The sequence below is a fragment of the Oryzias latipes genome, chromosome 23 (genome assembly GCF_053564925.1).
Source record: "Oryzias latipes strain Hd-rR chromosome 23, Olatipes_Hd-rR_3.1".
Taxonomy (NCBI): Eukaryota; Metazoa; Chordata; class Actinopteri; order Beloniformes; family Adrianichthyidae; genus Oryzias; species Oryzias latipes.
Window position 1 is genome coordinate 22,265,592 of NC_136259.1, and position 22,862 is coordinate 22,288,453.

At 40.3% G+C, this 22,862-nt stretch overlaps 1 protein-coding gene across 13 annotated transcripts in view; it reads left to right on the plus strand.

The window, feature by feature from the left end:
* Positions 1-22,862, plus strand: part of syt1a (synaptotagmin Ia) — a 215,574-nt gene that overhangs the window by 169,304 nt on the left and 23,408 nt on the right. For 8 of the 13 annotated variants that reach the window (XM_078941959.1, XM_078941961.1, XM_011491262.4 and 5 more), the window contains 4 exons: positions 2,771-2,943; positions 7,870-7,995; positions 19,191-19,358; positions 21,692-21,859. In XM_078941959.1, coding sequence (XP_078798085.1) covers positions 2,771-2,943; positions 7,870-7,995; positions 19,191-19,358; positions 21,692-21,859 — 635 coding nt within the window. The remainder of the gene's footprint in view (positions 1-2,770; positions 2,944-7,869; positions 7,996-19,190; positions 19,359-21,691; positions 21,860-22,862) is intronic. The other 5 variants (XM_078941964.1, XM_078941960.1, XM_011491264.4 and 2 more) reach the window with 1 other exon arrangement.

Genomic DNA, 22,862 nt, shown 5'->3' on the forward strand with positions numbered 1-22,862 from the left:
CTCATATACTTTGGAATTCAATTTCAAGTTCAAATTAAATAGAGAAAAGAATCGCTTTCAGCAGCATTAATCCATCCAACCGACTGAAAGTCCTCTTTATTTCATCAGTACATTTTATAACTAGGGTTGTTTTCATTTTCTTTGAGCCATGGATTGATAGGCACTGCAAATTAAAGTATACAGGAGTTAACGTTTTCTTTTAGTCTTGGGAAATGAATTTCTAAATCTTTACAATTTTAATCGTTTTAAATTTAAATCCCCTCTTGTCCTTAAGAGACAAAAAGCTGCTCTCCTCTGAGCGTGGTGATCATTAGTTTACTCTGGGTGAGGTGTGAAGTTCCTCAAGGATATGCTTCAGTTTCACGTAGTTCATTGTAAACGAGGCCGATGGAGTGTCACCTCCATTACCACGTGGCTCCAAGGCAAGGCCGGAGCTGTGGATCCTAAAGTTAGTTCAGAGCATCAGTCTCTGTTTTTCCTCAGAGGACAGCGCTTATTGATTTTGTCAACAGAGAATTGATTTGTCTCCCTTCTCTCTGCTGCTCTCGGACCTTAGAAAAGAAACCTCAGCTGAATACTAGTCAGTAAAGCCCCCAGAGAGAGAGACTGCAACATCTATGTTTTATTTTTGGAGTTTTTCTGACATATTTTTGTAGGACTTTGACCAAAGTTGATGACAGTTTTTGCTGAAATTACAAAAACGAGTAAATAAAAGAAACAAACATACAGATGTTGGACTTTGCAGGTAGGGGAGGGTCATGGTCATGGCTCACCACTTTGAGCCAAACTAAATCGGAATTGGCCATAGAGAACAAAGAAAACACATGAAAAGATTCAGGAAATCCGGGACAATTTGAGCGTTTAAATGTCACACACCACTATTGTGTTTCTAAGCTGTTGTTAATAAAGCACTGTCACTCAACAGACGCTACTTTCATTTTACATTCAGAAATGTAACCCCAAATTGAATAATGGGGTTAATTAACTGAGCTCTGAAAGATGGATGGAAGAAAACAGGTTCTTTAACCTTTAAAATCCTCATTTCAGCAGTTTCAAAAAATACATCCCCTCGGTGTTCTGTAGAAATGTTTTTAACAGAAGTTGGCAGTTCTTTGATGATCACAACAATTTCCCATCATAAATATAAGGTGTATATAATTCCAAGAAGTATATTTAATAACTTGCATTAACCATTGAACAGAGACCTTCTTATTTAAGAGTTTTTGCTTTTTGATTTAAAGTTTGAATAACCAAATTGCTCATTTTACTATGGTTGCTTTTATACACTTAAAAAATGTAGCCAGAGTTAAACCATTCCTCCCCAGAGACGGTGCAGAGACTTTGATTCATGCTTTTACCATGTGTGGACTTGATTACTGTAGTGCTCTCTTAAGTGGTCTCCCAAAGGATTCTAATCATAAACTTCTAAACTCTGCTGCATGTCTTTCAACTCACACTCATAAGAGAGCAAACATTACCCCTGTTTTAAGGTCTCTGCACTGGCTGCCCGTCAGCTATCGGATCAGTTTTAGGTTACTCATTTTGTTTTTTAAATGTCTGAATGGGTTAGGAGGCCCTTCTATTTATCAGATCTTCTTAAACCACCCAGAGCTCTCAGATCCTAAGATTCTTTTATCGATACCCGCTATTACAACGAAGACTCATGATGAGGCTTCTGTCCAGTATCTTGGACCTTACCACTGGAATAACTTACCTGAGGATCTGGGTTACTGCATCATTGGATATTTCTACATGTAAACACATCTTTTTAACTTTGCTTTTACATAACTTGTTTAAAGTATTTATCTCTCAGCTTCTAATTTATTTTATTGTGTTTAAAATATTGTCATTTTTAAACTTAAACGACCAGTACCTCTTTAGTGAGTTTTTTTTTTTATCCACAATTTTTGATGTTTTAATTAGGATTGTGTTGAGTTGTGAGTCGATTAGCTCTTCGACTTCTCGTTTTTTTAACCACTTTTATCTCTCTTTATTTTTTTTTCTTAAAGTGCCTTGTGCTCTACTTATGTGTGATAAAAGACACTATACAAAGAAAGTGATTGGTTGGTTGATTAATTGGTTGGTTGGTGGTTTTTTTAATTGATTGATTAATTGGTTGATTGACCGATCAATCAATCAATCGATTGATTGATTTGAAAGGAGCGCCCATCCACACTGTGGAGGAAACTCATTTCAGCCAACATCTTATCCTTTCAATCATGGCACAAAGCTCATTACCGCAGAAGAGGGTAGAAAGGAGGGTTAAAGCCCACAGTATGGAAGATGTGACCCTCATATCTGTCTGGTATGTCATGTTTGTAACGGCGTTATTGCCCCAGAGCACAACCTCCAAACCCACCAGTTCCATTCCCAGCCAGCTTCGTGCTGCTGGTTATTCCTGTGAAAGTGTCATCTGTCTGCGAATGGACAGTTTAAATTACAACTGGAAAATGCCAACTTCTATTATATCCACTAAATTGGCTGGAGGTGTTCTGCCCCGGTACTGTCCTGTGAGTCACGACTGGTCATTAGGACTTCCTGATGGACTCGTGCACACATACAACCTTCCCCTCTCCATCTCATTTGCTGTAATAAGTATGTTTTAGATCTTTGACCCATTTAATTCCCTTTAAACAGTGTCTTCAAACTTCTCTGAGGTACAGTTTTTGTCCTGGTGGATACGCTTAACACATTAATATTTGGCTTTTAGGTATCCTTAACTCCATGAGAGTGGCATAAAATGCTCTGTCCTGTTTTTTTTTGTTGGCAGTGCCGTCGTGGGCTATTGTCTCCATCGCCTTTGTGGCCATTATCCTGGTGTTGGCGTGCTGCTTCTGCATCTGCAAAAAGTGGATTTTCAAGAAGAAAAACAAAAAGAAGGGCAAAGACAAGGGCAAAAACGCCATCAACATGAAGGATGTCAAAGATGGTGCCAAAACTGAGGTAATGACTTTAAACCATTGAATCAGTGGTTTAAATAGAAGTTCTGTTTTAAAAATCTTTTTTCTTCTGATGAAGGCTGAGGGCATTTTATCCTCAATGTGTCCACAAAAAAGCACCAAAGATTCAATCGTTCTAATGTTTATTTGTTTATTTCATAATTCTGGGCCGTTAGATTCTTTTGTACATAAAAATGGAATGTGTAGATGGTTGTTAAAGGTTACTTTATTTTTACTGTTCATTTGTTTTTTTTACAGTTGTGCACAAAAACTATTACCCCTGCGATCTTTTCAGCTAAAAATCTAAATGATCTGATCATGGTGGGTCTAAGTATTCAGCAAAGATGACCTCAAAGCAATTAATGAATTGTTCAACAACATAAGGGTTTATTTAAGAAAAATTTGCTGCTACTATTATTAAAGAAAGAAGGTTACAGACTTCTTTAGTCTCTTAACCAAACTGTGCAGCTAATTTTTCAGTCGAGCTGATGACTGAAGGCAAGCTACCTCTTTATTTAAATAAAGAAGAAAAATATCTTTATTTTTCACAATCACAGGTCTTTCTGGTCGCTCTTATCAGATCAATGAAATTGAGCTTTTTATTGTGTTTAATGCGACCCTAATCAGTGACTAGTCGAACGTTGTGTTCGGCATGTAGGGGAGGGGCCATTGACTGTACATGAGAACTGGACTGAGTGTGACGTAACTAATAAAAATGGCTTACTTTTGGCTTCTTTTACGATGTGGACGCTGCAATGTTGGAGCCAGACGTCAGTAAGCAGTGATAGGTCTGAGTCATTGTTTCTATGGCAACCACTCTCACCAATCAGGAATGACCTTTTTAAAAGTCCACAACCCTGCCATGTTAAAGCGCGCTACACAAAATCTGTCAAACGTCAAATGTTGGACATGGGGCCAGCAGGCTCCACCTACTTCTATTGATACATCTGATTCGCTAGTTTATCACTTGAATAACTTGAACAGCAGAAAAATAATTTAAAAAAAGGACTATCAAGAAATTGTTTCAAAAAATAGGTATCAGAGCTAGAATGGTTATTCTGACAAAATAGAATAACTGAGTAATACCTGTTTATTTATCCATAGAAGTCAATGGAGCCAGCGAGTACTTCCTGTTTGGAAAGCAAAGGGGTAGGGGTCACTCTGCAGTTCTCTTGTACAGTCAATCACAGATTAGTGATTACTAATAGTTGGCAGACAGTAGGCCGGCACAATATACTGCAAATTTATCGTTATCGCCATATCAAGCTGTGCAATATCCATATTGCAAAACATGGCAAAAATTGCAATAAATGGTTACCTTAAATGTGCTAAAACAATCTTATGTTTGCTTGAAGTATTTAATGAATCAATTAAATCCATTTAAGCATTTGACCAATCTGATGGACCCCTTCTCGTTGTTGACCAGTTGGATGGAGCTTTTTATGTTAGATGTTCGCCTCCTATGTGGACTAGGGTCAGTTGGAGTAAATTTAAGTTGTGTAGACTCGTATCGTCAACGCAATATTAATCACTAATATCGCAAGTTGTCCTCATATCGTGCAGCCCTAGACAGCATAATCCACTGTCTTCTATATGATAACGGCAGTTATGAGATTTGGATATCGGTTTGACACTCCAAAAGGTGATACCTGTCAGCATGTATCCACCACAGTTTTAAAGTCTTCTTCTTCACATGCCAAAAAACAGTGAGTAAATGTGAGTAAAGGAGTTACGAGTGTGAGACTAAGAAACATTGCGTATATACTTCTGTTTTCTCTTTCTGGAGAACAAACTGTGCACAGCAGCAGCGTGTTGTTTATTGTGGAGCTACATGTATATTGGTTCCCACAGCAAAAGCTAAAGACTATCATGATTGGGAAGAATAGATTGGTGGAGGTTTTAAAAGTAATAGGAAGTTTGAAAGTCACATTATGATCGGTGATAAAAGTAATCCAAAATGATTCCGATAATTGACCAACAGGTAGGCCATGTTTTTACTGATGATATTTTTTCCATATTTTCATTGACCTGATTACTCCCAGTTATTTTTTTTCCTACTTTGTGAGTTTTATCTAATTGAATCATATCAATGTTTTGTGTTGCCCTCTTTTGTTTTTTTGAGGTTTGATTTGACAAATATAAAGACTCCACAAGCAGATTTTGCTTAATAGGATAACAATTTTACACAGGGGTACTAATTTTTGCACAAACTTTATAAACACTAAAAAAGACAAATATCCAATTGAATTAAGAATAAATATGTACCGGTAGATTACTTTGTATTTCAGAGACAGCACATGAGTTTTCTCTCCTCCATATGGTTGCTGTCAATGTCTCTTTTTGTCATATGACGACCTTCTCACTTTTTTGGGAGTTTGAGTAAATGTTCAATGCAGTGGTATCCACCCAGAGAAATGACATTGCTAAACAAAAAACGGACTTCGGTCTAATTTGAGTCTAATTGTTTTAACTGTGGTAATGGATACTGTCCTAAACCTAAATGGAAGTGTTTGCTGAAATCTCCTGCAGAGAATCCATATAGCCATTTCCCTCATGAAATAAGAAATAAAGTGTGTCCAATTTGCCAAAACACCTCTACTATTTGGAGTTGGATGAAAGAAAATTACCACATTTGATTAGCTGTAATTAAGGCTTTAAAAATGATAGCTTTATGTACAGCTCGGTTCATCACTCAGCCTGTTAGGGGACACGGTTGTTCCTTAGTTTCCACTATTTTGCCTTTACCCTGCACAGAGTTTAGGCTCAAATAGCTATTAATCAAGACAAAGGATTCCTTAATAGCCAATCTTGGCAATCTGTGAATCTGCCACTTTGGGGGCCAGCAGTCATTTCTCCTGGTGTGCCCAGACTCTAGTGTGTTAACTCCTGTGTGTGGTTGTTTTAATTTGTGTTTCTTCCTTCTATGTCCTCCTTATCTGTGTTGTGTCTGATGACTGTTCGGGATGGTCACTGGCGGTAGGTTCCTAATTGCTGTTGGATCTTCTTAAGCCTGCTGCTCTGATGTTTTTTTTTAATAGCCTCTTGACAACAACTACTACTCCCATAGTACCAGATATATGTAACTATGCATACTGTACATCTATATCTACTGTATATATGTGCGTAAAACCTGCATATGCACATATATATGTACGAAAGAAGCACTGGGTGTGCATTGACGAGGTTGAACCACACTGATTTCTGTGCGACGTCTCCTGCCTTTTTCTGCCTTTCATTTACATTTCAAACAGCTGAAAAAATTGAGAGGCTCCACATTCAAATCTGCAAGATAATCACGAAAAACCACCTTTTGACTTGCAGCTCCATTTGAAATACCTTCTGTCAACCCAGGTGAAATAAATGGGGACCTCTTACTTCAAAATTGGATTCAAATTGTTAAAATCTTAGTTTGTTATTGGCTCATTCACTTTAAAGATCCGCTCCAATAAAAATTGCATTTTTGGTGTTTTTGACTTGTTCTTGTAACATTTTCCTGACAATGCAAGACATCTATTGAGAAAATTAAGATTTAAACTACGTTTCTGCGTATTTTTTTATTTAAATCATTGTGAATCAGGAGCAAAAAATAGTTGCAACGTACAAACTCCAATCAGGCCACAAGCTCCCTTTTCCACCCCATTTCGCTGCATCCACTTGCAGACAAATAGATTCATTAATGTCTCTGTTTTCCTTGTCCGAGTGGCTATCTGGCTCAAAACTGTTCCGCTGGATAGCTTCAAGATTGCTCGTTGTTGCTCCACTAATGTTAGCTTGGGGTTGTGAAGGGTTGAAAGCTAGCAGGAGAGAGCGTAAACAAAGGAATGATGGGAAATTAGTTAGGTGTTACTCCACTCCCGCAGAAACTATGTCCTAGAAAATAACTTTTTTTTTTTTTTGGCTCAAAAAAAAACGACAATCATATTTAAAAGATAATTGGAGTGGGACTTTAACAGCTCAAACTTTTCTGGTCCCACAAAAGGTAGAGACCAAGTGGTTCAGCTGCAACTTTTGTCTCAATCAGTGCTGTTCAGCCTCTGCTTTGTGACGAAACTAATAGAAGCAGGCCTGATGTACATTACAACCCCTTCTACCAACACCCACCCACTGCTGGCATGATGCTTCTAGCTACCATCGGCATAGGGGGTAACACGGCGGCTGTAAGCCGCGATGGCGATGTAACTGTATGTCTGAGGGTGTAAACACGCACAGGAATGGGGAATCACGCGAGAGCACTGTTTTGTATGACAGAGAATGCTCTGCATGCCAAACCAAAGAGACTCTTGGAAAGGCAACATTTGACGCTGAATGAATGACATTGAGAACTCTTCTTTGCCTCTTCAATCGCATGTTGCTCTTATAAGAAACTCCTCCACCCCCACCACCCACCACCTGCTCCTCTCACCTCAGGACAGGGTTAGCCAGAGGGCAACTTCACTTCTCACTTTCTGCCACTTCTGACTTTTCCCAGTTGTGGTTTTTTGTTTTATGTTTTTTGCCTAAGACTTGATCTGCCTGAAATAACATCAAGGGACTTGTCTTATTGTGATATTTTCCACGAGCATCTCTTTTTCCACCCTTTCTGTGACTTTCTATATCCTCTCTTCTCCTTTCTCTAATGCCTGCTCATTGCTCTTATTCCTGGCGCCATCATCTGATCTTTCCTTCCTTTTAAAGAGAAACACTCAGATTAATAGAAAGGCACCACGGGGGACCAAACTCGGGGCTTTTAGTGCATCACAGAGCATGTCCTGGTTTTAACTGCTATGGTGTTTTAGTGCTTGCTTCCCCCTTTCCCCTTCTACTCCATAAAACAAGTGGGAGCTTTTACAGGAGTAGGTCCACAGGCAGGACCTGGGCGGGGAGCCGCTGGCTGGGTGCTAGCACCAGCGACAAACGGGCGACACTGACTCTTGGTGGGTGTCTCCTTCAGGCCTTGAAGGATGAGGAGGATGCCGAGACAGGGCTGACTGAAACGGAGAAAGAGGCTGAGCCCAAGGAGAGCGAGAAACTGGGCAAATTACAGTACTCCCTGGATTACAATTTCACAGAGAATACGGTAAGGATCATTTCTCCATGTTCGCTTAAGTTCATGCTGTGGGCCCATACCAATAAAAAATATATTTTCTGTGTTTTTAACATGTTTTTTGTGGCATTTCTCTCATGATGGAGGACATATATAAAGAAATTGCATTTCTGAGTATTCCTGTTTTCAAATTAATGTGAGTCAGGAGAAGACGGAACAATGCGGTTTGAAAAGGCTTGTAGCAGTGACAAGCAATCCAATATTGCTCCTCATTTTTGCAGGTATTCCAATGTTAGGTTGGGGGTGTGAGGGGCTGGAGGCTGACAGGGGAGAGTGTAAACAAAGGGATGATGGGAAGTGAGCTCAGGATCACTCTGCACCAACATGTCAGCCCACAACTGAATTTCTAATAAACTACTGCCGTACTGCAAAAACTGTCCTAGAAAACAAAAGCTGGCTTCTTCATTTTGGCATAATAATAATTGAAAGACCACTGGGAAAACTGTTACAATAGATTAAAAGATGGTTGAGGTGGGACTTTATTCGTGGTCATAAGCAATCTCTGAGGTCCTTGTCTCCAAAGATAATCAGGACTTGTTTCAGGTTTTGCACAACACTCTGCTCCACTACGGTTCTTCTAAACACAGTTTGTTCTTTGAGAGTCTCACGGATGAATCATGGTGGTTGATTTTGTGCCTTCTCCGCTGAGACGTGTAAAAGATACAGTACACTGCAGGGATTTGCTTTGTGTTTTTCTCCCTCACTGAATACATCCACCGCAGATGGAAATCTGCTTTATTTTTCCAATGACTGACTTTTAAAGGCTGAATGAGAAAGTACATAAACTTTCCCACGGCAGATGTTGAGAAACAGATAATAGACGCTGTGCATGAACACCCTGCCCCAACTCCCAGTTCTAAACAGAAGTGACAACCTGGGATTCAGACGCCCTTTTGATTGCTTCTAAACACCTTGGAAAAAGTAGAAAACTCTATTTCCTAAAAAACAAGGACTTTTATAGTCAAATCTAATGTATATTCCAAACACACACTGGAAGCTTCTGAAATTCAACTCCACAGTTATATGTAAATGTTTCCCTTGTATTGAGCGTTTGTCACGCATTGGAAGGTGTTGACAGAGCTCCTTGATTACACCAGTAATGAACTCTGTGATGGCAAAATAAACGACTGTTGACATTTTATTACAAAGAGGCTATAGAATGGACCAAATTACAGCAGCTCAAAAATGCAAAAAACACTTGAGAGAAGTGGCAATTGTTTTATTTCCTCTCTATTTTTTATCATTTGTCTTCATTATGTAATCATGGCCACGTTTCATGCTAGACTTAAAAACCTTCTCTCTGCGAAGATGTTTGCTTTTCCAAACATGCATCGTCTGTCAGAATCAAAGTAACAGCTCCCTTTTCAGAGGCAGCTCTTCCTAAAAGTGCCATCTGAATAAATTGAAAGGGTTTTGCTGTGAAATGAAGAAAACATTTAAAACCATTCCTCTATCTAACCCCCCTCCCTAGTGTTGCGTAATCGCTGCAAACGTTTGGAGTTTGGACGATTCAGACAGCAGCCCTTTAGATTCTGACAAAAAAAGAAGGGAAGGGAAGTCATTTCAGGAAGCATTTCACAACTCTGCACACACTTCAAAGCCTAATATAATCCTTTCTCACAGGAAGTTTGTTGTTGAGAAATAAGCGAGTTTTATTTATCAGAAAAAGTCCAAATTTTCTGCTCTATAAGTAGACCAGACTTAGAATGACATGTTTACAGTTAGTCACTGTAAAGCTCCATAAAATTAAGGAGTCTGTCCTTAAAAGCTCCAACTTAAGTTTCTCTGAAGCATGAAGCCAGAATTAAACTGGGACTCGTCTTCACTGTCTGCTTAATGGCTTAACCACAACTCCTGCTATGAATGAAACATTAACAAACCTGCATGTGACGCAGGTGGCCTCTATGAAATTTTAAGATCATGGACGACTCTATACTACTTACATTAGCTTTACAAATACTTCACGCTACCTTTACCACACGCACGACAATCGTACATTCTATTTTCAATGAGCTTTAGGGGAAGTGCACCTGTTCTCCCTTTAAGGTTCAACTGCTTTTCTCGTCAACCCTCCACAGATCTGGGGCCTGTTTCAGAAAGGAGGATAAGTGTAAACTCTGAGTGCGTTAACCCTGAAATCAGGGAAACCCTGGGTTTTCCGTTTCAGAATGGGAGGTTTGTTAAACCAGAGAAAGCAGAGTAAGTTAAACCCGTTTCTGAAAGAGAGGTAACTTATACTCGGAGTCAGTGTCCATGGTTACTTACGATGTGAACCTAACCTGGTCGGGAGCAGGTTTTATTCTCTAAACTCAAGGTTTCTGCAGGTCCCCTCCCCTTTTTAAAGACGAAGCGGTATTTTTCGCTTTAACCTTCATTGCCCACATTTCCGTCACACAGAGACAAGTGACAAGAATGGCTTGTCCTTTTCTGGAGGACCCAATAGCCGAGGAGGCTGCATTAATTAGTAGAGAATTACATTTACGTCGTGCGAGGATTTTGAGACCTAGACTCGATTTTTTGTCATTTCCCCATACGTTTTTGTTTGAGCGTTACCGTTTTTCGTTGCAGTCAATTACATATATACAATGAAAACAACATTAGATATGTATTGCTATGTAGATGTTTCATATGTCAAATATTGTCAACAAAGCCTACATCCATGACATGCTCTAATTTGACCTGATTGAATTATGTTTTTATACTTCATTTTTAGCTGCTGCCATGTTCTTTTAATTCCTGCAGGAATTAAAATCTACATGAAAATCTACATGAAAATGAAATCAGGGACATTGAATTAGATTAATGTAACAATTACTTTTTGGAAACACAATTTGCTAGCACTGCTTACTTTCTTAATCCCATATATACCTATACCACTTGATCAATACAAGGGTAGACAAAAGTTCACTTTTAAAAACACATTTGCATGTATTAATATTAAACTGACCAACGTTTGCAAGAGGGGAAGGTTAATAAAAAAGTCCTCTAAACATTACCGACGTTAAATGCATTTTTCCCCCGATTGGTTCTGTACACTATGCAGCATTTCATGCAATTACACCAGCAATAACACTTCAAAAGTAAACCTAAATATCGGCATTTTTTATTTCACACCTTACGCTATTTAAAAAATTATTACAGACAATATTTTATAACAATGATTTAAATGCAAACTTAGGCATTAACTTGAGCAGCTATGTTTTCCCATGCTAACTGTCTCTGTTTTGCAGATGCAGCGGTGTTGCTTTTCTTCCGGAATATGTGCTCATATTCACTGTAACTCTGCAGCAGCACGTCAAGTTCAGCTGGAGAAAAATACGCACACCTCTTTTTTTTCACGGTTGCCATGGTGACTCGTAATATCTGCGCTCCATTAATAATGGCTTCTTATAGTCGCGGTGCGCACGCTTAAAGGCCCGTTCACAATTTCGTTTAACGCCTCATGACTAAACAAAGGGCACCAATGAGAGTGTGCACACCGACGCGAAAAAATGCCACGCGTCAAAGCGTCAAAAAAAAAAAAAACGCCTCGGGTTTGTTTGTTTTTTTTGACGCCTCGCGTCGAAATCTATTCGACCAATGAGAATGCCGCTTTTGCACACATGTCTGGAGCTTCTGAAGTTACAGTAAAACACAACTTGGGGGCGCTCAAACACAAAACTGCCTTGCTGAGCACACATACCAGCGAAGAAGATAGACGCCAAGTAGCGTCTACACAGCAGCGAAGAAATAATGACGGACATTCTAAAATATCCCCAAACCAAGTACCAGTTGGAGCTACTGGTGCTTGAAATATTCATGTTTTCTTTGTATGATTCTGACAAGCGCGTAGAAACTTGCTCTCTTCTTCTGAGTGAAAAGCGACTTTAAGAAGCGTAAAGTTGCGCAGCGCCACCTTGTGTACAGGAGTATTACTGTTTACATTAAGCGCCATCTAATGTCAGGGAATGAAATTGCATGTTCACTCGGCTCATCGTCAGTGAAAATCGCCTGGGTGTGAACACAAAAAACGTGGCGAAAAACGCTGGCGAATAACGCCTGGCGAATCCCGGTGTGTACGGGCCTTAACTCCGAATCAGTCCACTCAGAGTTGATTGACCTAACTCCGATCAGCTTCTCTGAAACAGAAAACTCAGAGTTGTTAATCTCTCGATTGACCAACTCAGAGTTCAAGTTTAACCTCAGAGTTGGTTGAACCTCCTTTCTGAAACAGGCCCCTGGACTGCCCCAAAAATAATAACAATAAGACCCAACAATATTAACAGTGATCCTCTTCAAAATAAAATAAACATTAAAAAAAATTCCATGAAATCTATCAATGCAATGTCTTCTCCGTCAAAGCTCTGGATGTATGCATAGTGATGTGCGTCGGCTGTGCAGATCTCCTATATGCAAAGCTCCAACTATTTGACCAAGCGTGGGAAGTGTACCAGGAAAACCCACTCAAATGCATTGTTCTTCACAATAGCAAACTCACAGTTTTTTCCCTGTTTTTTAAGGTCATGGCCATAAAATACGAGGGATGATGTTGTAGCTACCCTAGTGGGTTTTTTCAACAAAAAAAAAAATCCGGACAAGCACATTGTCTAATTTTTTTTTTTTAAATAATTTATTTGTAAATAATGGTGGAAAATTAGTGTTTGCCAACAAACAAACAAGCCAGATTTCTGGCTCTCAGAGACTTGTAACTTCTTCTGTAAGAGGTTCAACTGTCCTCCACTCGTTACCTGTATTGATGGCACCTGTTTGAACTGGTTATCTATAGAAAAGACGCCTGGCCACAACCTCAAACAGTCTGAATCTGCAAAAGGTAAGCAGCTTGGTGTGAAGAAATCAAGTGTTATTAGGAAATGAAAGACACACAAGACCACTGATGATCTCCCTCCATCTGGGGCTCCCCGCAAGATCTCACCTCGTGGGGTCAAAATGATCACAAGACCGGTGAGCAAGAATCCCAGAACCACAGGGGGGACCTAGTGAATGACCTGCAGAGAGCTGGGACCACAGTAACAAAGACTACTATCAGTAGCAGACTACGCCACCAGGGACTCAAACCCTGCAGTGCCAGAGGTGTCCCCCCCGCTAACGCCAGTACATGTGCAGGACCGCCTAAAGCAGGGGTCGGCAACCCATGGCTCCGGAGCCACATGTGGCTCTTTCATCCATCTGATGTGGCTCCCTGTGACTTTAGAAAATAATGAGTATTTTGTAATAATTAAATTTTATTTTAGTTTTTTCATTTTTCATGGCATTTCAAAGTCACTGCTGGCGCCGCATGAAGCGCGTGCCACGTAAAAAACAGCTTCGTAATGAGCTCGTATTTATCGGGCGAGAACTGCAGAGCTGATAGCAGGAGGACAAACGCGGGGCGGCGTGATCTTCTGCCGGGAACTTGACGTGCTGCGGGGCAGAGAGCAACTTTCTGATGACAGAGCCAGTGTTGCCAGATAAAGTCACAGTTTTCCAGCCCAAAAGTCATCTGCAAACCGCCAGACCCAGCCAAAAACCGCCCAACATAACTTTTGTTGATGTTTTTTTTCGCACTGGACTGATTTAACAAAATAAAAGATTTTTCTAAATAAAAGATAGTTCAGACTAATAATAAAATGTGTACACTATTGAATATTTCTTCAGCGGAGCGCCTTCTTCCATTCATTTTCTTAACCCGCTCTATCCCCGCTATAACCTGCGTCCTGTTCTTTCATCCTTGTGCTTCGCTGGAGGCCCCGACTATCGTATCTTGCGCTCTCTCTGTAGAATACACTGGGAGCGCGGGAAACCAACTCTCAGCTGCAGAGGATGTGAACAGGTGAACAGGTAGAGAGGAAAAGCAGGTAGAGAGGCGGGGGAAGGGCTTTGGCTTCAAACTCTGTCAGAGATGCAAACACGGGCGTCAGATTGAGACGCAGCTTTCCCTGCAGGAGTTGAAGCAGAGACTTTCTCTGGGATGATTTTATGAACTCAAACATGGAAACATGATTACCAAGTAGAATTCTTCAAAATAATAAACCTGATCTCTCCACATTCTCACTGTCTACCATGCATTGACAAAAACATCGCTCCATGCAGCGATCAGACCAGAACCAGTAGCTCCTCCCACACGCGGCCGTGGTATCATCCTTTAAAGAACACAATGTGCATTTGCAGCAACGTATGCTTCAGACGATGTCCGATTGGCCAATCTGCATGTCAATCAAGTCCCGTACTTCTCAGTGAGGATTTTGATTGGCTGGTGGATTTTAAAGAAGTACTTTTATTTTTTTAATCTTTTCTGGCCCACGATCTACACTCATGTCATTGAAGATCGACCGGTCGATCGCGATCGACGTAATGAGCACCTTTGATATAATATATCCATGCATAATATATATAATGATGTCAAAACGGGTTGTGGCTCCGGGTGCTTTCTTTTTTATTAGGGGCGGTCCCAAATGGCTCTTTCAGTAAAAAAGGTTGCCGACCCCTGGCCTAAAGCTTACTAGAGAGCATTTGGATGATCCAGAAGAGGATTGGGAGAATGTCCTATGGTCAGGTGAAAACCAAAACAGAACTTTTTGGTAAGACTGTAATGTTTGTTTTTAAATGAAATCTTTCAACAACAACAAGAAAAAAAAATCATCATTTTTTTTATTGCAAAAAATCCTCAATCGCTGGAACCAAGTGCAAATAACCCAAAAAAATAATTCAAACAACCCGAATAAATGCCAAATGACATAAATAGTCCACTAAGCGGGAAGTAGTGAGGGAATTCAGACACAGACTGTCTGTTTCTATTTCAAATTTGCTGAACAAAATTTGAAAATTTCTATCCAGTGTTTAGGCTGCACGGTGGCGCAGTGGTTAGCGCTCTTGCCTCACAGCAAGAAGGCCCCTGGTTCAAGTCCTGGCTGGGGGACATGAAAAACACAACATCAACAGGGGGCCTTTCTGTGTGGAGTTTGCATGTTCTCCCCGTGCATGCGTGGGTTTTCTCCGGGATCTCCGGCTTCCTCCCACCGTCCAAAAACATGCTTCGTAGGTTGATTGGCAACTCTAAATTGTCCAATAAGTGTGAGTGTGAGAGTGAATGGATGTGTGGTTGAAGATATTCTACCCTGCGACAGACTGGCGACCAGTCCAGGGCATCCCTTGCCTACGCCCAAGTGGCCGGGATAGGCTCCGGCAACCCCGTGACCCCGAAAGGGAATAAACGGTCAAGAAGATGAATGAAACTATCCAGTGTTTAATCTTTAGGACCAAGACGAGGTACTTAGTCAGTCATATTGCTGTTTACATGGTTTATTCTTTCAGTACTGCTCTTATATGATTACAAATGTGATTATCAAATTGTCCAACATTTTTCATGTTTACCTATGAGATTCTAATGCAAGTTCCAATCTGTTGGAGTTTTATAAGTTACTCATGTCCTTCAAAGACCTTAAACTGGTAAAGGTTCCCTTCTTGTCTACGGTCTGCTTGGTCACTAATGAGACCAAAAAGGTTTTGTAAAGGATCCCAATCGTTTTGTGAGTGGCGCAGTGCTGCAAAAGGCAAATAAACACCAAATGAACCACAAAGAGCCATTTCAGCACAGCAGGAGGAGAATTACAGTGTCATTGCCACTGTCAGCATCATTACCAAACTCATTGCTGTTCCCCAGGTCGAGAGCAGGCACATTTCACTGTGTCCAGTCCGTTTCCCAATTTATTACCATTATTAAGAAGAGGTGAATCTCGAAACACTTCATTTCTTCATGATATTCATTGCATTTCATTTCCAAAATTACTGTCCAAAGCCACTGCGGTAAATACGACTGAGGCCAGCCGGTGCTTAATCTTTGTGTGAGTACTTGAGCGCAGTTGCAGCGCAGCCATGTGATGCATTAGGACAAAGCCCTCCAATATAAAGATGCCAGGAGCTGAATCATCGTCCTGTGTGCTCATTCTGGTCAGCATAAAGCTCACTGGACTGACGCGCAACTCACAAAAGAAAGAAATTTTCTTTAAGCAGTTATTTTCTGTGAGGCGGCTTGAGTCCTTAGATAAACCCCAAACACACACAGATGAGCAAATACATCATGCTTAAGTTGTTGTGTTTTTTTTATTTTATCACATCAATTGGAGGAAAATTATTAGATTACATGTTTAAAAAAATAATTTTGTTTGTAAATTAAAAAAAATATTTTGATTTAAAATGAGATATTGTTTTTTATGATTTAACCAGATTTGTTTTTGTAGATAAAAAAAAAAAACAGACCAAAAAAAGATAACGGTCTAGGTCAGAATATGTTTCCATTATTGGGACAATGATCCCATTTTCTTTTTTTCTTCTTTACATTGAAATAATAAATGTGTTTTTCTCCATAAGTCAACGTGATGCTTTAGAAGAACATTTCCTCGTTTTTTCCATTTGATTAACCCATAAACTGTTTAGTTTTACTGAGACTGTGACAAATACTTTTAAAAGGTATAATTATATCATAAATATACAAATATGTCTCCTTTACAATCAAGGTATGTATTTTATGTAAAACCAAAATCCTCCAAAAATAATCTAATGCTAGCATGAGGGCTTAAATCAGTATTTAATATTCAGCACGCCTTATTTTTCATTTGTAAATTAAGCTATTTTACTTCTATATTCTCTCTTTAAAAAACTACTGTTCAGCATAGCTGGTGAAAGGAGCCATTGATCGATTTAACATTTTTCATTAATGATCGTTGACAAACCATCACTGCTGTTTACAAGCGAGTGTATGGATCCAAACTCGCACAGACGTGGTTACAATGAACCAAAGCAGCAGAATGGGAATCAGGGCTCATCGTTCCTCAAGCTTCACTGCTCCTCCCAACAAAGAAGGTGTGACACGTTGTGTCTCCTCCTCGCTGTGCTGCTGGATGGATGGATGGAAATCAGGAGGACAGCATGCATGAAGACATGTTTACGATAAGATCCAAGTGCCATTTCACAGCGCTCGCATGCTCACCATGCTTCCATTTAGGTAAAGGTAAATGACAGCCGCAGTAATTGTTTCGTTTCTTTTCTGAGCAACTATTTCACAGTGAGTGATTCTGATGAGCTGCAAGTGTACAAGCTGACACACCGTTTGTGTCAAAGTGATCCTGTGTGCTTGCAGTAATGCCATCAACATGCAACCAGGTTCTTCCAACAAGTTTCTCTGGCAGGTTTGATCCACGGCAGAGTTTTTGGTTCAGATGAGCATGAAAGAAAAAAATCCCTGGAAAATACAACAGTTAAAGCAAGACATAAGAGCATTTGACATGACGATAACAAGAGAGTTTAGAGAAAAAAGAAACCGGTACATAAAATCAAAAGTTCACCCCATTGTGTCAAATCTTTGACATCGGTGTGATAAACAACCAATAAAACTCAAAATGACAGCAGAGCTGTGGTTGTATTTTCAACTTTACCTTTTAAACGGATCGAACTGCAATAGTTTCTGAACCTCCAGTTCAGATTACATGAACCCATCGATGAAAATGAAATGAAATTTGTCATTTTATTGTTTATATTTTTGTCTTTATTAATTGTCAGTTTAAATGCTTGCTAAATACCCAGCTCAAATTAAATGTATGTCTATTTAATCTTCAAAAGCTTTTATAAACATGTCATGAATTGAATGATTATCTTTTTTTATTAAGCTATTTTAAAGCAGCTTGTATTATTTCTCTGGTTTTGTCTTGTTTAAACATTGTTGATCACTTTGTGAGTCGCTCACTGGGAAAAAGTGCATAAAAAAAGTACTTACTTTACTCATTAGTCAATTAGTTTTGAACCTTTGGAAACATCTTTGGATTAGTATGAATGTTAAAAGGTTTGGTAACAATTTAATGGAATCACATGTCGTTTGTGCACTGTGTGTGTAAGTTCAAATGTGTCTATTTGTATTTTAGAACAGTTAAAACGTCAAGAAAGTAGCGTAATTTTCCCCTTTTTTTCAATTCTTTGATTCAGTTATTAATTAAAATATTTAATACATTGAAAAACTTAATTTTGTTTTCTTTTTGTTGTTTTTCTTTGTTCTTACTGCTCAAAGTAATAGAAATAAGCTAAATCAACCAATCTGATAAAACAAATTAAGTTTGTATGTGAACCAAAGCAGCTGCTCTCTCAACAGCAGCTCCAGATCTTAGATTGGTCCCTGATAGAAGTTGATTGACTGACTGGCTGGATGTCCTGAGAAACCTTTGAATAGATTGACAGGTCAATCACCCCCCCCCCCTTCCATTGGGGATATTAATTATTAGCCTTGTATGAGGAAAACCAGACCAGTCGAAATGAGTCTGATACTTCCTGACCTTTAAGGACTCTGCAGTCATGTTCTGTCTACTTAACCTCCCACTAGTGGAGCTTCTGCTCAGAAGGAAATGACACCGAATCATCGTTACGATGATTGATGGCGGCTTCATAAAACAGAGGTTAAAAGACCCCCGGGTGTTTTTAACATGTTCTTGTGGCATTTTTCTCATGACAGAGGACACAAATTAAGAAAATATCCATTTTTCTTAAGCCACCGTATTCCATTTTGAGTGATGGGGTCACCGGAGCCTCATGGGCAAAGACGAGGAACACGCTGGACAAGTCGCCAGTCATTTACAGGGCAAATTAAGAAAATTAAGCTTAAAATTGCATTTCCGAGTTTTTCCTCCTTCCAATTGTTGTGAATCAGGAGCAGACGAAAAAAATACTGTTTGAGAAAGAGCTTATTTGTGATGTAGAAAATAGGACGGGGGTGCCTCAAGCTGCCTGCTCCGCTCCATTCTGATGCGTCCATTTGCAGACGAATCCGTGTACATCTTCCTTTTCCTCGTCTCAGCTGGGATCTGGTTTAAAGCTGTACGGCTGGATAGCTCCAATATTGTTCACCACTTTTGTTGCACCACTAATGCTAGGTTGGGGGTGTGAGGGGCTGTAAGCTCGCAAAAGGGCATGTAAACAGAGAGCTCTCAGCAATGGGGCACCTACAATCCCACCCACATCTCTAGGCCAAATTTTAATGAACTCCTGCTGCTCTGCAGAAACTATGTCCTATAAAACGACACAGGTTTTTTTTTATTTCACCTAAAAACAGCATGATCATAATTAAAACGCCAAGTTTCTTTTTTTCTTGGAACAGTTTTTCAGTGAGAATTTTGTGGATCGTGACACATCTTTCTTCACTCTCACAGCTAATGGTGGGCATCATTCAGGCAGCAGAGCTGCCAGCTATGGACATGGGCGGCACCTCTGACCCCTATGTGAAAGTCTACCTGCTGCCTGACAAGAAGAAGAAATTTGAAACAAAAGTCCACAGGAAGACCCTGAACCCCGTCTTCAACGAGCAGTTCACCTTCAAGGTAAGCCCCGAACCGAAAGTGCGTTTTCATCAGAACGGTCAAACACATTCGGCGTTTTGTTACTGGAAGTGTTTTGCTCCTGCTGACAATCTGATTTGCATTCAGCCTTGGATTCTGGGAAAGTGTGGAGACAGCAACCAGCTGGCACATTAACAAGCTCCTGACAGATTCTCACACACACACACAGTTACACTCACACAAACACACACCGGGACGGGATGTGATTGGGATGAACACGGGCAGATGCATCACTACAGCTTGACGTTACCTCAGCTATTATGGATGCATAGCTGTTGCTCAGTGGTGGGGAAAGTTTTGTTATTCACCCAACAGTGGAGAGCGCAGGTGTTTGGTTTACATGGAGCATAATCTCATGTGATATCCATCTCCTAGAAGAATTTATTGTACCTTTCTTTCTTCTTTTCTTTTTTTAACACTTCCTTTCAAATCTGCAATGCATTCTGGGATTAAATGGCACACATGCAGTGGTGACACTGTCAAGAAAAGCAGATGTTATGCTGAGATAATGTCAAGGAGCCTTCTGAGAGGCTGCTTTTTGAATTTTCACAGCAGGATTTTTGCCTAATATGAAAGTTTTCATGATTGAAGGCAGTGTGAGAACAAATGATTTGAGGTGAAAGTGCCTGATAGGGAGAAAAAAAAATCACTCACAGCACTCAATGCATTTTGAAAAACTCGTTAAAGTCAGCTTGACATGTTATAAACTTTAAGATAAACGCAACAGAAAACATCAAGAGGAGATTTTGATCACACTGAAGGCAGCAGGTTTTCAGCTACAGATGTATTTTATCTCAGACTCAGGAGGGAGAATTAACCTCTTCAGGTTTACTGACTAAAATTAATTTAAAAAACAGTGTTGTATTTATAGAACATGTCATAAAGTTGAGTCTAAACCATTGATTAGAGATTGGAGCACCTCCATTGGTTGGTACCGGGCTGATTTGGAACCATTGTTCAGCTTCAAACTTGCTGGATTTGACTTCATCAAACATCAACAGATTCTAAAAAGGACAAAATAGAGGAGCAAATATACCTTACAACAGGTGGATCATCCTTAGAAAATACTGGAGTTGATGATTTAAGAATAGAATATAACCCCAATAATTATTATAAGGGGTGTAACAAATAATTAATTGATTGATTCATATTCCTATGATCCAACCAGATCAATCTGTCTGAGATTGATTAACCAATATCATTTTTAATTGATATTGATCAATTGATAATCGAAAAATTGGAAAAAACCATGTGGATCGACACATGGTAGGTTTATTTTACTATAACATAAAAGTTACTATAACGTCAAGGGGGGATGTTAAGTCAATGTATAGATGCGATCTGAGGTCCTGCAGGGCAATTTGGCAATCGGGGGCAACGAGGTTGATGCAGCGCAACAACCAATGAGGGACTCAGCTTTGGGCATGTGACGCTTTCAGTGATTCGATCAAAGGGTCGAAAAATAAATCCAATGTGGCTGGTCGGTGCGACGATTTTTGTCCATTTCCCTCCATTCTTTTTAATCCACTGGTGCCGCGGGGTTGCCGCAGACTGCTTTGGTTACTGTTGGGCGAAGGCGGGTCACACCCTGGACGGGTCGCCGGCCTGTCAAAAAGCCCATGGAGCTGGGGCAATGTGCCCGCCAGCGACCTGGTTCGGCCCAGGATCTGGCAGAGCTCCCCAGTCCTGGGCAGCGGAGCTTGCTATGCTGGCCGCCCAGCAGACGGAGAGCTGCCACGGGTGCTGTAATGGTGGGCTTGATGGCTCCAGCTCTGTGGGCTTATGATGTTTTTCCTAATTTCATCATAATAAAAAGAACCTCCGGTTTAATTTTATATACTCTCCTCTCAGGTTAATGCGGGACAGAATTTCTTTAAACTGGGCCACAGACAGAGGGATGTAATGTTTAAAACAGCCGTCACATCCAGGCGCAGCATCTGCTGTAAATGGTGACGAGCGTCTCTGAAGGATCTGGTGAGCCCAGACACAGCGACGTGGTTGCCGGCGCCTCTGTGGAGCTCTTCAAAACTAAGCTACTGGTTTAACATAATCCATGTTTACCATGATGTGGCAACGAATGAAGTCCAGAAAAAGGCTGGCAGTTGCTCCGGCGCCGGGGCATCCAGCAGTAAATTTGAGGCACGTCAAAAGAGAGCCAGCAGACGCGAATTTGACTTGCAAATACGGTGTGGATGCAGCATTATGCTTTTTAAACTCAAAGTAAACTTAAAGAAATGCATCTATAGATTTAAGTTTATTGGTAAACTCTCCATAAAACAGGAATTTCTTGTTTTGTTGTAATGTTTCCTTGGCAGGTCCCCTACGTAGAGCTCGGTGGAAAGACGCTGGTGATGACGGTGTACGATTTCGACCGCTTCTCCAAGCACGACGCCATCGGCGACATCAAGGTGCCCATGAACAAAGTGGACTTCAGCCACGTAACGGAGGAGTGGCGAGACCTGCAGAGCGCAGAGAAGGAGGAGGTCAGAGTCCGAAACCACAGCTTTTCCAGTTCTTGAGTCACAGGTTAAGACACGTTCAGTTGGAACGTCGGTTCAGTAATATATTTTGGGCCTTTCCTCTCCTGTGTACAGTCAAACATTCTCAACCGAAGCAAACACAGCAGTGGCCATCTCATTCATCTGTCCCGGAAATGTCAATCACATGTCCACACTTCCCCTTCAATTAATAGAAGTGTGACTTTCCGAGCAGCAGCTCAGGAGATTTAATTTTCATGGTAAATGTCACGGCGTATAGCACATGTTGCCAACCTTATTTCTAGCATTACTGTGGGTTGATATAAAGGTTAATTATAACAGCATTGAAAGGCTGCTGCTGGTGTTTGTTTGAAGGGCATCACTTTACTGTATTAGGTTTCGTTACACTGTAGCACACAACAACTTAATTCAAGTCTTTACATTGATTCCACTGCTGTTTGGTAGTTACACCTCTTATTTATTTCAACCTTTTCCTCATTCCTGCTGGTGGATTTTTTTTTTTTTTTTTTAAAGAGTTAATGCAAGATTAATGAAAAGACAATAAGGTTTTAGTATGATGAAACTAAACATGAGTTGCACAAAACCAGGAAGAAGAGGCAGGGGGACAAAAGACTTTAACTTAATATTCATTATCTACGTGTTATACCGTGGTCCTGGTGAATACTCGATTCTGATTGGCTGCTGGGTGTGCTTTAAAAAGTGATAACCGCACGCCCCAAAAAGAAGTTCCGGTCACCTAGCTTAACTCTTCTGTATCACTGCGCCGGCTTCTTTAAAACAACCTTCAGCTTCATCATCATATGCACAAAAACAAGCGGTAAGAGGTGACCTTTTTCTCTGAACTGATGCTTTATTCAACCCATCGGGACAATCAGCATATATATAAATCATTTATATCACTGAATCTTGACTGCAGCAAGACAAGGCATCGTACCACAGAACAAATAGTCCACTTTTCGTGAAAAAAGCGATCCAAATCGGAAAAAAA